The 14,414-nt window shown below is 42.0% G+C and overlaps 1 protein-coding gene across 1 annotated transcript in view; it reads left to right on the top strand.

Moving 5' to 3' along the window:
* The window catches only part of PKHD1 (PKHD1 ciliary IPT domain containing fibrocystin/polyductin), a 229,390-nt gene that overhangs the window by 69,772 nt on the left and 145,204 nt on the right, over window positions 1–14,414 (top strand). Inside the window, exon 35 of the mRNA XM_088162528.1 lies at window positions 4,988–5,138. Within this exon, the coding sequence (XP_088018654.1) occupies window positions 4,988–5,138 (151 nt within the window). The remainder of the gene's footprint in view (window positions 1–4,987; window positions 5,139–14,414) is intronic.

Raw genomic sequence — 14,414 nt, 5'->3', positions numbered from 1 at the left:
ATGCAAGTTTTTCACTGTTATTTATTCAGTTGTTGCAGTCACTGTTCCTGTTTCTGAGCCCTGGTAGTCACAGGCTCAAGCTGACAAACTGATCCTGAGAGATTGTGTCCCCAAAGGCTGACAGAAAGGCAACCCCAGCCTGGCTGACAACAGCAGCAGCTAAAAAACCTAAAGTGGAAAGAAATCTGCCTGGAAAATGAAAAAAAGAAGGTGCAGTAGGCAGGAAAGGGGGTAAGGTGCTGAATTGCAAAGAGATTGTGTGTCTTTTATTGTATGCTACAAAAATGTTATTTTTCTTTTTGTGCTGGTTAAACCACTACACAAATTTGATGTTTCCACATGGTTGAACTGAAACCACAACACTTTTACATAATTCTTTTTTTTTTTTTTGGAAGATATGATTGGGAAGAAATTGATACTCCCCCAAATTAACCTGTGTTGTAACAAGCTATGGGCCTGGTATCCTAAGCTGGAAGGGACCCACAAGGATAATTGAGCACAACTCCTGGCTCTCACAGTGCACCCCAAAAATCCCATCATGTTTCTGAGAGCTTTGTCCAAATGCTTCTGAGCTCCATCTGGCTTGGGGCTCTGGTCTGGAGAGCCTGTTCCAGTGCCCAAATTCCCTCTGGGTAAAAGAACCTTGCCCTAGGAAATAAAATCTGCTGTGGGCATGACACATTCCAAATGGATGTCAGAGCTGGAAAGCACTTGCAGGACTCTGTTCATTGAATTTTCAGGTCAGATCCCTTCCCAGCTCCTTCTGCTCTTTGGTGCCCCAGGAGCAAAAACTGGGTTTTCTTAGGGATTCCCAGTGCTGGTGATTTCCCACCCACAGGAGGTTTCTGCCCATATTTTGCAGGTTTGGCATCCTACTGGGTTAATGCCATCTGCTGTGCTGGATTCCAAATGTGAAATGTTGCCAGAGTGGGTTTTCTATTGGATGTGTGATGTGAGGGCACATCCTGCAACAGTTTGGGGGACGATTTTATGTGTTCAGTTCAGGTTATAATTGTTTATTTAACTCATTACATTGTATAAAATATACAACCAGAAGAGACTCATGCCCCTTATTTATCTATTGATTGTCACAAACCTTGCAGGATTACAGCATCTTTGTTGTCTTGCTTCTCCTGTTGAAATTGGCCACGTTCAAGTGTGAGCTGTGACAGTGACACAGATGGCTGCAGAGATGTTATGGTCTCTGAAACAATCTCTGTTTCCCCCAAATCATCTTTCCAGCTCTGGTACACACTGAAGCCAGAGCATGGAGCTGCCACCTCACTGCAGCAGCTGCCTCCAGCCAGCCTCAGCTTCACAGCTCAGGGTTTGTTTCATGCCAGCTCCTCTTTCTCCCAACCTGACTTTGCAGCTCTCTGCCATTTTTCCTGAAGCTGGAAAAAACACAGGAGGAAAAAATGCCCTGCACCAGTGGTGGACACACAGCTTTCCTTGGCTCTGCAGGTTCCTCCTGGTTTGTTCAACAGCCACACGTGGGGTGGGAACTCAGGCACAGCCCTGGCACCTGCAGCTGCTGCTGCTCTTCAGGCTTACTGAGAAGTATTTTAATTAAACACCAGAGATCAAATACAGGGTGCCAGGCAGGGGAAAAAAATAGAAAGAGTTTTCCTTGTCTGAAAAAGAACTAGTGGGAGGGATGTTGTGACTCTGTCACCCAGCCTGCTTAATGAGAGATGTGTAATTAGTTTGTGTATTAGTTCATGTTATTTTACCATGGGCTACTTAAACTGAACTGGATATAAACACCACCACCCTTCAGCAAAACAACTTAAGGATTCTGTTGCAGCTGGAGATTGTGCTGTGCTTTTCTCTCAGAAATCAGGGAGGATAATCATATGGGATTCACAAAGTTGAGGAAAACTGTACTGGTGGTTCAGGGCAGGTGTCCATTTCACTGAACTTGCATTAGACCACACCTTCTTCTCTCTTTCATCTTAGGGAAGGGTGCACGACTGCAAGAGAAGAGTCACCAAACAAAACTGTTTGATGTCTTTCCTCAATCCCTACAGAGCTGCCTTCACTCTAACCCCCCTCTGCATTCCTCTGTGCTGTGGTAATTTAAAATATGTTCCTTGAGCAAACCCCCTTTTCTCCTCCTAAAACAAGTTCTTTGGATTTATACTCTCTGTGGTAGTGCATGGACAGTATGAGTGATTATAAACAGCTCTTGGTCTTGTGTTATTAGCTGATGTTCATCTGTTTAATTTCATTTATAAAGAAGAAAAAATGTAGATCTGAAATCATTTGAAAGACACACAAGTGGTGCATGTGCGATTGGACTAAGCCAGGCATTTTCTCACTAAAACTTTTTGATATGGACTGGTAGAAAAATAGAAGATTTTGTGACTTCGATTAACTCATTTTCTCCCTCTATGAGGGTGGGGAGGCCCTGGCACAGGGTGCCCAGAGAAGCTGTGGCTGCCCCTGGATCCCTGGAAGTGTCCAAGGCCAGGCTGGATGGGGCTTGGAGCAGCCTGGGATAGTGGAAGGTGTCCCTGCCCATGGCAGGGGGTGGAACTGAATGAGTTTTAAGGTCCCATCCAACCCAAACCATTCTGTGATTCTACTGTCATGTACAAACACTGAGATTTCTGTGCCAGATGGTGTTGGTAGAACTGAACAGATATTGAATCCTCTAAGAGGTGACAGCAGAAACCAATCAAGCTCAAACACTGACTTTAGGTAGAGAGAAACTTAAGTGAAGAACTAGAGTGTTTCTAGTTAGAAATCCCTAGCTTCCATCTTAAAAAAAAAAAAAAAAAAAAAAAAAAAAAAAAAAAGAGTTAAATTCAGAAGAGGAATTTATTCTTCTTAACTCTTGCAGGGCTTCTATGAACAGCTCACTAAGTGCTAGCAAGTGGTGCTAGCAGGAAGGTCTGGTACATTCCTTACAGTCTTACTTGCCCATTAGAGTTGGAATATTCTAAGTGATTTCAGAGGGTCAGAGTGATGTCAGAGTGACTTAGAGGCATTCAGCAAATCTCAGCCAAATGTTCCTGTGGATCCCACCATTTCAGAGCTGCCTCATCCAGGGCTGTGCTGGTGGCATTGGCAGGATTGCCTGACAGGAATTGATGGAATTTGCAATTTTATGCTACAGTTAGCTTGATAAGCAGTGCACACACCTTTCTGTGAATTGTCCTCTCCTCTGAGATAAAAACAAGTTTAATTAGATGTTTTTCAGTGGATTTGTTGTATATATTATACAATCTGCTTCATAGTATTGTCAATGAAGAGTAATTCACAGCCTCTCTGGAAAGATAATGGGTAAAGGCATCTATCCTTTCAGCTGCAAATTTGTCCTAAATCTCTGAACTATATAAATATATGTTTGTAATCAATGAAAATTTAACTTGTACTACTACACATAGCAACTATGCAATAATTTTACTTCAGTAATGATGAAGTGGTTCACTCCCTCTGACACCAGAGTTTTAGCTCCCAAGAATTTTTCACTGCCTGTGTGTTAAGGCAGTCCCAGGCTTCATTCACTGAACTGAACCAAGTTAATTCCCTTTGTAGAGAAATCACAGAATGGATTGTACAAAATCCCAGGGTGGATATCAACCAGTTGTATCATTTAGCCTGGGAACCATCACTCATTCCCTAGTGGAAATAATTGGAATTGTAGAATGACAGAGTGGTTTGGGTTGGGAAGACCTTAAAGCTCATCTGAAGGTCCATGGGCAGGGACATCTTCCACTGGACCAGGTTGCTCAGGGACAGCACTTTGGAAAATACTCTCTGAAACATCAGGCACATAAACCTAAACCTGAAAACAGCACAGTAAAAGAGAATAACAATCATAACACTCCCATTATTGATTCACCTCAACTGCAGCTCGCAAATAAAAGCTTTAATGCACTCGATGTGCTCCATTTGAAAATGGAGTAACTCGGTTTTGCTTTTGTCTTGAGGTTATTCTTTCCACTGCTGTTTTGGATTAGCACAGCCCAGTGAGGACCACAAATATTTCCATGTCTGGTTTCTGCCCCTCCACCACCTCAGATGAGTTGAGGATGTTCTTGCTGGTTCACATATGAGACCAAATAGTATGTTTTGTATGTCTATGTCCACACTTGTGCTTACATGTTCAGGCAAAAATATTCACACTTTCTTCAAGAAATTCACCATCAGGGCCCTAAACAACCTGGTCTAGTGGGAGGTGTCACTGCCCATGGCAGGGGGACTGGAAGGAAATGACCTTTCAGGGCTTTCCAACCCAAACAATTCTGCAAGTCTATAAAACCTTCGCTGCAAAGTGCATGCTCGAAGTCTAGAGATGAGGAGGAACCTTTAAACTCAGGAATCATTTTACCATTGCATGCCATGAGTCAGTCTATTAGCAGTTTTCAAGTTATTCAGTGCTTTATTTGGAACTGCTGTGCTCACCCTCAAAGCAGAGGCAATAATAACACCGGATAAGCTGAGAAAACTAAAAGGTATTTGAGAGGAGGAATGTCTGTCTAAATGAGGATGAGCGGCAGGAGAGCCTTTGGGAAAAAAAAAGCCAAAAAAAACCCCTCTAAAGCAAAATACTGCCCATCCAGCAGGATGTTTTAATTCTAAGCTCTTCAGGCCATTTTTATGACATTGCCAGGAAACAACAGTGCAGTTCTGCTTCTCAGGAGGCAGAGAGAGACACACACCAGGAAACCTGGGGTTGGTCTGCAGCCAGACCTGCAGCAAATCCCTCATTCCCCAGAGCAGAACGGGACAAGGGGCAACCCCCAAATTGTGTCAGGCATTCCTGAAGGCCAAGAACCTCTCCAGTGCCAATATCCATCTATTCCTTTGCCTTACCTCCGGAAGTCATCTTACCCAGATCACAGCAGAGGAGATGCCAATGCCACGCTGGGCGCAGCTTTGGCAATCTCCTCCACTTTTCTCTGAGCCAACCGGCTTCTTGAAAGGTGGGAAAAGGGGCGAGCTTTGAACTTCTCTGGATCTCTCTCTCTGTTTGCAGAGTGCCCTGCAGTTCTGTGGCCGGTGGGACGAGGACTGGAGCTGGCCAGCTGGCCACCAGCCGCGAGATGGCGATAACGTCACGATAGAAGGCGGCCGGACCCTGCTGCTGGGGACCACCACGAGCATCCTCCGCCTGCTGCATCTCAAAGGTCTGCAGCAGGGGGGGTTCCGTGCTCTTCCTCCTCCAGGGATGGGGTTTTCCATGGCCCCGATCTCTCCTTCCATTCCCCAGCCCCAGCATGGGAGGGGACACCAGGTTGTGCAGGCTGAGCCAAGGGGGCAGTGATGGGGGACAGGGCAAGAATTTAAATGTTCTGTGTGCAGAAGGAATTGTTTATGCTGTTTGAGGCATAGTGATAATATAAACAAAAAGGCCTTTCCCCCCCACTTTTTTTTTTCTTTCCCCAATCTACCATAATTGCTGCTGTCCTGAGCAGTGTTCAGTGATAAAGTCACTGCTGATAACAAAAATCTATTTCTTTCTGTTTGCTGTCTTTGAGGCAGGTGTGTCACAAACACCTTTACAAAATTATGGACATTATAGAATTGCAGGTCACACCTATCAAATGCAAGAAATAATCCAAAATCCTAGAGCACAGCTGGTGGGCAGTAAGTAAATAACTGAGCACAGTTATGATGGGAAATCCTGGATTTGCTGGGTTTATGTACCCGTACATAGACCCAGAATAAATGTGAGGTAGGCAGATCTCTGTGGGTGTCAAAGTAAGAATTTAAAGGATTTGCAATTCCATGCCAGAAATATTCTCCCCTGGAAGTTAGATCCTGGTTGTGGAAATTGCTGTACACATGCCTGGTATTAAGGGAATGAGTTGTGCTGGTGAAATTGCTTGCTCAAAGTTAAGCCTCTGCTGAAATAGAGCTCAAAAAATGAAAGCAGGAGGTTTTATATGTTTAAAGACCAGGATCGTTGCTGGTAAAATTGCTTTTATACTAAAATGATATTAAAGGTTTTTCACTGAGATGATGGTGAAACTCATGCATTTGACAATTATATTTTATCTTAAATTTGAATGATAATTCAATAAAGAAGAAGGTTTTCAAGTTTATCCATATCATGAGAACATTTCCAAAGCTGATTAAAATTGCTCAGTCTAGGCTCAGAGGTTTTCAATTGCTACATCAGAAATCATTCCCATTTAAAAACAAAATTAAAAATCAACTGAGATTTTGAGATTAAAAAAAGGCGAAGCACTTTGGCACAATTCTTTTCCCCAGTGAAAATTCTAAATCTATGATTCAAGACTCTTCTTAACGTCATTGTGATTATGCCATGCTTTAGAGGAGACAGGTCAGAACACCAGATTTCTTTTGGCTGCAAATCTGGATGAAGATTTTGAGGCTTAGTCACTGACTTTGTGAAGAACTGGGGCAAAATATTGGAGCAGAAACCCTCTGAACTTTGGACCTATTCAAAGGCTCATTTGATCTATGAGTCAGCCCTCATGAAGCTACCAGAGCTCTGATTGAATTTAATGAAGTCTGGAGTAGGATCTTTATGACTTTGGCTCATCTGACATTCAAATCATTCCTCCTCTTTATCGTGTTTTCCAAGAAGCCTGGTTTATAATGTCAATTCAGTTAGAAAAGCAGCATTAGAATATTCTGGATGTAATTATATTCTCCAATGTTATGTACCAAACAGAGGAACCAAACATTTTCGAAACAATAACCTGCATGGGAATTGTTTATCTGAGTTTTGTGAAGTTGCCTGTTGCATCTGCTCCCACTTGCACGGGTCCTCTGTCTGTGTAGCCAGGGTTAGATTTGGAATCAAGACATGCTGAGGTCTACTCTGAAATGAGGCTGAGATTTATCTTTCCTCACCTTCCCTTTTTTTAAGCTGTCCAGCTCAGGGGAGTTGTTTAGGCTCCTGTATTGATAGAAACACACATCACCAAAGACCTGTTCATCTTAGGAATAACAGACACCCACCTCAGTCTGAATCACAGGTGATCCCTCAGAGCAGCAACTCCCAACTCTGTGAGCACATCAAATAATCAACCACTTTCCCCAGGTGCCAGATGGGCATGGCAGTAAACCCCGAACCCCTAAGGTAGGTGTAAATATGTGCTTTGATTGAAACATCCCATTGCTATTCTACCTGGAGAGATTTTCTTAGCTGGAGCTGGAGAATGGGATTAAATTGTAGCTCTGCTCCCTTTGGCTTTCATGACTCAGCATCAGGCTGGCTGTGCACTCTTAAGCTGAAAATACAAGGGTTTGTGGATGGAAAAATGCTGTAATGCTACGGAATCCACTGCTGCTACACTGCCCATTTTCTGGTGCTGTATCCAACACATGTTTACAGGCCCATTTCTCGAAATTCCCCTTTTTTTAAGACACCATGGGGATTTTGAATACTGCCCCTGTGTTGTCTCCTTTTGATGATTTCAACATTGCAGGAATTATTTAAAGACCATAAGAACAAGGACATCAACTTCACGTGCAGCCTTAAACTGACCCTTCTTCGCTGCATTAACATATAACCCCAAACATATCGTGGTTCTGGAAATGACCAGACTGTCTGGGCAGAAGATCTGGAGGTCAAAACAATATAAAAATAGGATTAGGCAGCTGGGTTCTGCTCAGTGCCATGAGAGCTCAGCAGCTTCTCCCTCCTCCTCAACAAATAGAGCATGGACACGTGAATATTGAGAGTGGAAAGTTTAATAGTCAGGCTGTGAAATGGCTCAGACAGGACTGATTGGGGAAGAGATACAAGATAGACAGACTGTAGATAATTCTGTATGTTCAGCAGATTGCAGTTATTTTTATAATCCCAGCATTACAAGTATGGAAATATTTATGATAACCCAGGACAGATGGAAATTTCCTTTGCACAGGGGTTACACTGGAGGAACTTTGTGTTCAATGGGTTGATACCTCAGACATGTGTTGTTGCCTTTGTCTGAAATTATGGTGGTCTAGGGAGGTCTGGAGCCAAAAAAGAAAAAAAAAAAACAACAACAACAACAAAAAAACCCCAACAAACCTGTCTGGTCTTTCAGGAGTTCCTTGGAGATGAATTTTGGGGTGACACTCCCAGTAGTCCCCAGGGGAATTGAAGATCCCCACCTGGCCAGTTGCTCTTGCAAAGGCAGTTTTGTGGTAGCCACTCTTGCAGGCATAAGGGAGAAAATGGCTTTGATCCTTGTACTGGAAAAGACTCATTTTCACTTAAAGAATAATTTAGGTTGGAAAAGACCTCCAAGATCATGGAGTCCAAGCTTTGACCAAATATCACCATGTCAACTAGACCAGAGCACTGAGTGCCATATGCAGTGTTTATTTGATTCTTTGATTCTGTGAATATTTTGAATTTCTTGTAATCCATGCTTTGATCAGACTTTGGCCAGAATGGATCTTATGAGTAAATCCAGGAGTAGGGAAAACACAGATATTGATTTTGCTTGTCTTTTCCTCCTCTTTGATGCTATTAGCAACAACCATCAAATATTCACTGATACACCAACTTCTATAGCTATCAAATAAACTGCTTCAGTCACTGCTGATAAAGATTGGATTTTAATTCACTGAAAGAAGGAAAAAGCATTTCCCTCTGTTTTCTTCTCTGTGGCATCAACCAGTCCTTAAACTCATTTTTAAATCCCTTGTCAGTAGGCACAGTTGGAACCTGTTCTTATCATGGTGTTTTCTGTGCCATTTTGATCAATCCATGTGGGATATAGATTGTGATACCTTTTTTTTTTTTTTTTTCAGGCAGTTTCCAGTTCATATTTTCTTTTTTTAATCAGGCAGAGACATTACAATTAAAATACCGTAAAAGCGATTCTGGCAGTATTGCAATAAGCATGTTTTTTAATTAAAGAAAGAACATGGGATGTACAAATAGTACCAGCTAATGGGAAATTTCATCCAATGTATTTTTTAATTGAGATTTAAAAGGAAGAAAAGTCAGCTCTATTTCTCTGTCACTGTGTGATATTTTCCTGCATTGTTACGGTGAGCCTTCAATAATTAGTCTCAGAGCTTTAGAATCCTCTCTGTTTTCATGAAAAGCTGTGAAAAACATCAGTTCTTTATTTCTCAGTATATATTTCTGCAGGGATTTAGTGTTATCCAGTGGAGTGCAGCTCACACAAGTGGACATTCCTGGAGGAAGGGTTTTAAGGCCCTGAATCTGTAGCAATTTAAGGTGTGGGTCTTTTCAGATCCTCCTCCATCTGCAAACCCTGGTTCATGTTTGCAGGCTTCTTTAGCCATCATGTTTCATATGGGCTTACAGGATGTATGTTGGATTCCCAGAACTCTCACTTGCCAATTAAATTGATTTGCTGCAACTTCAGCAGCTCTTGAGACACCTGTGGGACATTTCACAGGGAGCAGATCTGTGGAAGCTAATCCTGGCCAAGGAACTGAACACAGCTTTGGCAGAAAGCCCAGGCTGCACCATCTCTGTCCTGTAATCACTGTCATGGAAGGAGGGAAGCACAGAATCACAGAATGGTCTGGCTTGGAATGGACCCTAAATCTCCTCTCATTCTACTCCCTGCCATGGGCACTGACACCTTCCATAATCCCAGGTTGCTCCAAGCCCCATCCAACCTGGCCTTGGACACTTCCAGGGATCCAGGGGCAGCCACAGCTTCTCTGGGCACCCTGTGCCAGGGCCTCCCTTCATAGGGAACAGTTTCTACCCAATATCCTGTATAAACCCACCCTCCTTCAGCTTAAGACCATTTATTCTCGTTCTTGTCCCTCCATCCCTTGTCCCCAGTCCCTCTCCAGCTCTCCTGGAGCCCTTTAGGCTCTGGAAGGGGCTCTGAGCTCTCCCTGGATCCTTCTCCAGGTGAGCACCCCCAGCTAGAAGACACCCTGGAGTGTTTGCACCTCTTCCCAACCAAGTCAGCTCTTCTCCAAATCCACACAGGTGTTGTTAAGTATTTCAGAGGCCCCCTAAGAGCTGAAGAAATAGAAAGATTTCTTTGAAGGAGATATATCTACGGCAGCATCTCCTGGGAAGCTGATTGGAATTGCCTTTTGCTTGTCTCCTGAGTTCTATGGAAGAGCCTGATCAGTTTCCAAGGGAGCACGTGCCATCTGAACAGATGGCTGTGAGCACAGCAAGCCAAAAAACAAAGGCTTGTCAGGCTGGGGAGATGAATTCTGTCTGAGAGTAGTGAAGCAGCTGCTGATTCCTCTCCCAGGGACAGATTAAGGCCTCCATCCCGCAAAATGCTGGAATACAAGCTTAACTTTTGAGCGTGTTAGTGATGTCCTGGTGGAAATACATAGACATTGGAATTCAGAGCTAATCTGGGATCTGTACCTGTGTGCTATGAACATGGAGGAACATTTTGAGGGAGGTGCATTCTGGACTCTTGGTTTGAGCAGCCTTTTGGATGGAGACAATATAACAAAATTTTCCCTTGTCCAGCCATGGTCTAAGCTGCAAACAACTTTCATGGCTCATTGGGATGTCCTGTGAGCTTGTCAACAGGGTGTAGGTGACAGATCAATGAAATAATTAATTGTCTTTTCTAAAGCTCATGAACTTTGTATTTTTCTTTCTGTAAACAGCAAGATTTTAGCTGACTTGGATTTCTTTTTTCCCCTGCTTGGAGACCCTACCAGGGAGCAGGAGAATGAGCAGTGAGGGGGCCTCCAGCACACTAAAACCTTCTGGTTACAGAGCATCAAGCAAAGCTATCCCAGCTCTGGCAGTGGCATCCTGCTGTTTGCCACTCAGGGATGCTGGCCAGGAATAGAATTGCTGAGCCTGAGCCTGTCTCATGGGGAATTCTGTGGCTTTGTCATGTGAAACACCAAGTGAGAGGAGCTGGTAAGAGCAAGCTGAAGGCTGTGGGGCTGAGATATTCCTGCTCATGGAGCAAGCAGAGCAGATCTCCCTTGCACTGTGATGGGAAGAGGTAGAACAGCTGAGGGGATGAGATTCCAGCCTGCAAATCCCCTTCCATGTAGAAGAAGTTTCCTGCTAGTTGAAGGTTATGACACAGTAGTGATATATAAGAATATTTTGTTGATACTCTTCTACCACTTGATTATATAAAAAAAAAGTCTTGAGACTATCCAGACTATCCAGCACTCTTCTTGTAGTGTGCTGGCTTTAACACTGCATTCAGCTTTATATAAAGAAGTAGAATTAAATCAAGTTTGAAGCAGGAATGAATATCTGAAGTTGAACTAAATATAAATATGTTACTTTTATCCCATCTCCCTAATGAGCTGTTCATTAGGAAAAAATATCTTATATTGACAGTTAATGCAAAGTGTGGCCTCAAAAGGTGATAACAGAAAATGTCTCCATGCAAAAGGTGTACTTGGGAATGGGGATTTTACTTCCCTCCAATTTCAGGAAATCTCTAAAACAGTCTACACCACAACCTAAATGGAAGATAGTAACATTGACTATTTATTATGAGATGATCTGTTTTAGAATTATTTTTTAAATTTAAAATTAGGTTTTTGAGAAGGGATATAAACTGCTTAAACTGCTATCTCTGCAAGTATCAGTCTTCTTGACAGAGACAAGGAGAAACTCCCCTCCCTCACCACACACCAGTCCACCAATCTTCCCAATCTTCTACTTCACCTTTTTTTTTTTTTTTTTTTTTGAGTTTTTTGTTTGTTTGTTTGTTTGTTTTTGGTTTTTTGTGTTTTTTTTTTTTTTTTTTGTTTTGTTTTTATTTTTGTTTTGTGGGGTGGTTTTTTTTTGTTTGTTTGTTTGTTTTATTTCTTTTTTTTAGAAGTGCATGATGCAGGCTCTTTTCATAGTTAATGTTTGTGGCACTGCATGAGTCAGTCCAGGACACTTGACAGAGAGAATTGTTAATACATTCCTTTTCCAAATCCTTTACTTTTGAGCATGTCCTCCACCATTTCCCAGGGACTTCATGAGGTAAATCTCTTTTCCCAAAACCAATGGTGTTGTAATTATTCTTTCAGCAGATTAAACCTCCCACCTTATTATTAGGTTTGTTTTCTTTAATATATTTTTTTTAATTATTATTATTTGGTCTGGCTGCTTCTTCCCTCCTGTGGGACATATGGAATTGCCTTGTTGTTTTTATTCTTTCTTTCCTCCTTTTTTTTTCCCCTTTTGGTAAAGACAGATAAAGAAAGATTTCTTTTCTGTTGGTGCAGAGGTGGAGGCTAATTGCTGGGTTAATTGAGAAGAATGGTGCTTCTGATGTTCTCACAAAGTATCAAATAGCCTCAACATATTTCTCCCCTCTCTCCCTCACTCCACCTAAAGAGACCCATTGAATTTGCACATTACTGTACAGAAGTGATTATGGGCCTAATTGTGTTTATTTTGCTTGGTGGGGAGGCCATCATAACAGTGGTTGATTGATTTTTATAAAATCACCCTCAAGGTCATGTGTAGGACTTTGCTTTCCTGAGCAGCCATAACAAACAATTTGAGGGTCACAGCCAAAGGCTCTGTTGAGCAATATTCCTGCTTTCTGCTTTCAGAGAAGGGGTCAAATGCAATAAAAGAAGGAAGCATAACTTTTATTTTCTTTTTTAAAGAAGGAGAAGACAACCTTGTAAAGCAGCAGCTGTATATTTATTCTGACCCAACAAAAACCACAGAGGTGTAGAGGGACAGTGTGCAATTTTTGGACAGAAGAATTTGTAAGTTTGGCCAGAGTTTGTTTTACATACAGACTTTACAAATGGTTAAATGAATCCTTCCTAATGCTTTCTTTTCTGTTCTGTGGTGCTGCTCTGTTTTTATCCTCAGCAGCTGAGGATACTTTTTATTTTTTACTTTACTTTTCCACTGTACTTTCTCCCAAGACCCAGCACCATTTGGATTTGTCCTGGGAGGTTTTCAGAGGCTTTGCAAAGATCCAGAGGCCAGCAGCATTGTGGAGTGACCATGAGTGTAGCTGATCTGCCCCTTTTCCAGGGTTAAATTTTGTGTCTGACTGCTGCTTCTAAGGGAAAGCAAAAGAGTCACATCCAGCAAATCCCACAGTCATAGAATGGTTTGGTTGGAAGGAATCTTAAAAACCATTTTGTTCCAACTCCCCTGCTGTGGACAGGACACCTTAAACTATCCCAGGTTGCTCCAAGCCCCATCCAAGCTGGTTTTGAACAATTCCAGGGATGGGTCAGCCACAGCTTCTCTGAACACCCTGTTCTAATTCCTCACAGTCTCACAGGGAAGAATTTCTTCCTAAAATAAAGGCTTCTGGTGTTCAAGTTGCACCAGGGGAGTTTTAAATTGAATGTTAGGAAGAATTTCTTTACTGAAAGGGAGGTCAAGCAGTGTAACAAACTTCTCAACAAACTTGACTCAGCACCCTGGAAGTGTTAAAAAAATGTATAGACCTGATGCTTGGAGACATGGTTTAGTGGTGGACTTGGCAGTGCTGAGTTAAAGGTTGGACTCTGTGATCTTAGAGAGCTTTTTCAATCTCATTGACTGTGATTTCCCTCTGGAAGGGTCAAACTTGCAGGCCACAGCTCCTGCTGGAATTCCTGCTGCTCCTGGGATGTGCTGGGACTGTTGCTTGTACTTGCACCCAGAGCAGTCAGCAGCATCCAAGATTCTCAGACACCCAGAAATCCACAGAAGGTGTGGAAAAATCTTTGATCAACAGCTTGAAAGTTTTGAATGGGCAATATGTGACTGAAGCTTGGGAAATCTTGTTTGAGACAGAATTGTGATTTTGCAATCAAAGGATAGGACAACTGTCTACCAGCCCTCCTGGTTCAGTGGTACAGCATGGCAGCAATTAAAATACTAATTAAAAATTGTATGAAGAGAAGTGAAAATAGAAATTACTGTATTTCACTGAGAACAGAGCAGAGGAAGTCAATAAGGACCTCAGGGAAGATGTCTTTTTTTATGTTAGGAGTGAAATAAATCACAGTGATTTACAGTTCCATTTATAGATTGTGGTGATAAAATTATTAACGCTGCTGCTATAAGGCAAAAGTATTTAATAAATATTTCTGTTCTCAGTATGGGAAGGAACAGGATGGTAAATTATATCACAAGAGGAGGATGAACCAGCAATCCATTTATTGCCAAATAATGCTAATAGAATGAAAACATTAAATATTCTTTCAGAATACACATTCTTAAAATCAACAGGTCCAGCCTCATTCAAGAGCTTTAAAACTGCTGCTGGAGTCAGATATCTTAGGTTGTTTTACATGAAACAAGCTGAAATTTGTTCTGATTCTGGAAATCACAATCCATGCAGTAAAATTTGCAAAGACTCTGTATGAAGGCTCAATGCTAATACATTTGTATTTAGAAAAGTATGTCTAGGGAAAGAGGTAATTTACACATGGGAGAGTTGGTGTTGGTGAGAGCAAACCTGTGGTTCCCAGTGGTTATAAGAAAATGTGAGATTTATCTCTTTCCTCGATGAAGCATATTCTGTAAAAAAATATATTAAAAA

The sequence above is a fragment of the Sturnus vulgaris genome, chromosome 3 (assembly GCF_052056855.1).
Source record: "Sturnus vulgaris isolate bStuVul1 chromosome 3, bStuVul1.hap1, whole genome shotgun sequence".
In the NCBI taxonomy this organism is placed as follows: domain Eukaryota; kingdom Metazoa; phylum Chordata; class Aves; order Passeriformes; family Sturnidae; genus Sturnus; species Sturnus vulgaris.
The sequence above is the reverse complement of the archived record's forward strand: the minus strand, read 5'-3'. Positions and strand labels throughout refer to the sequence as shown.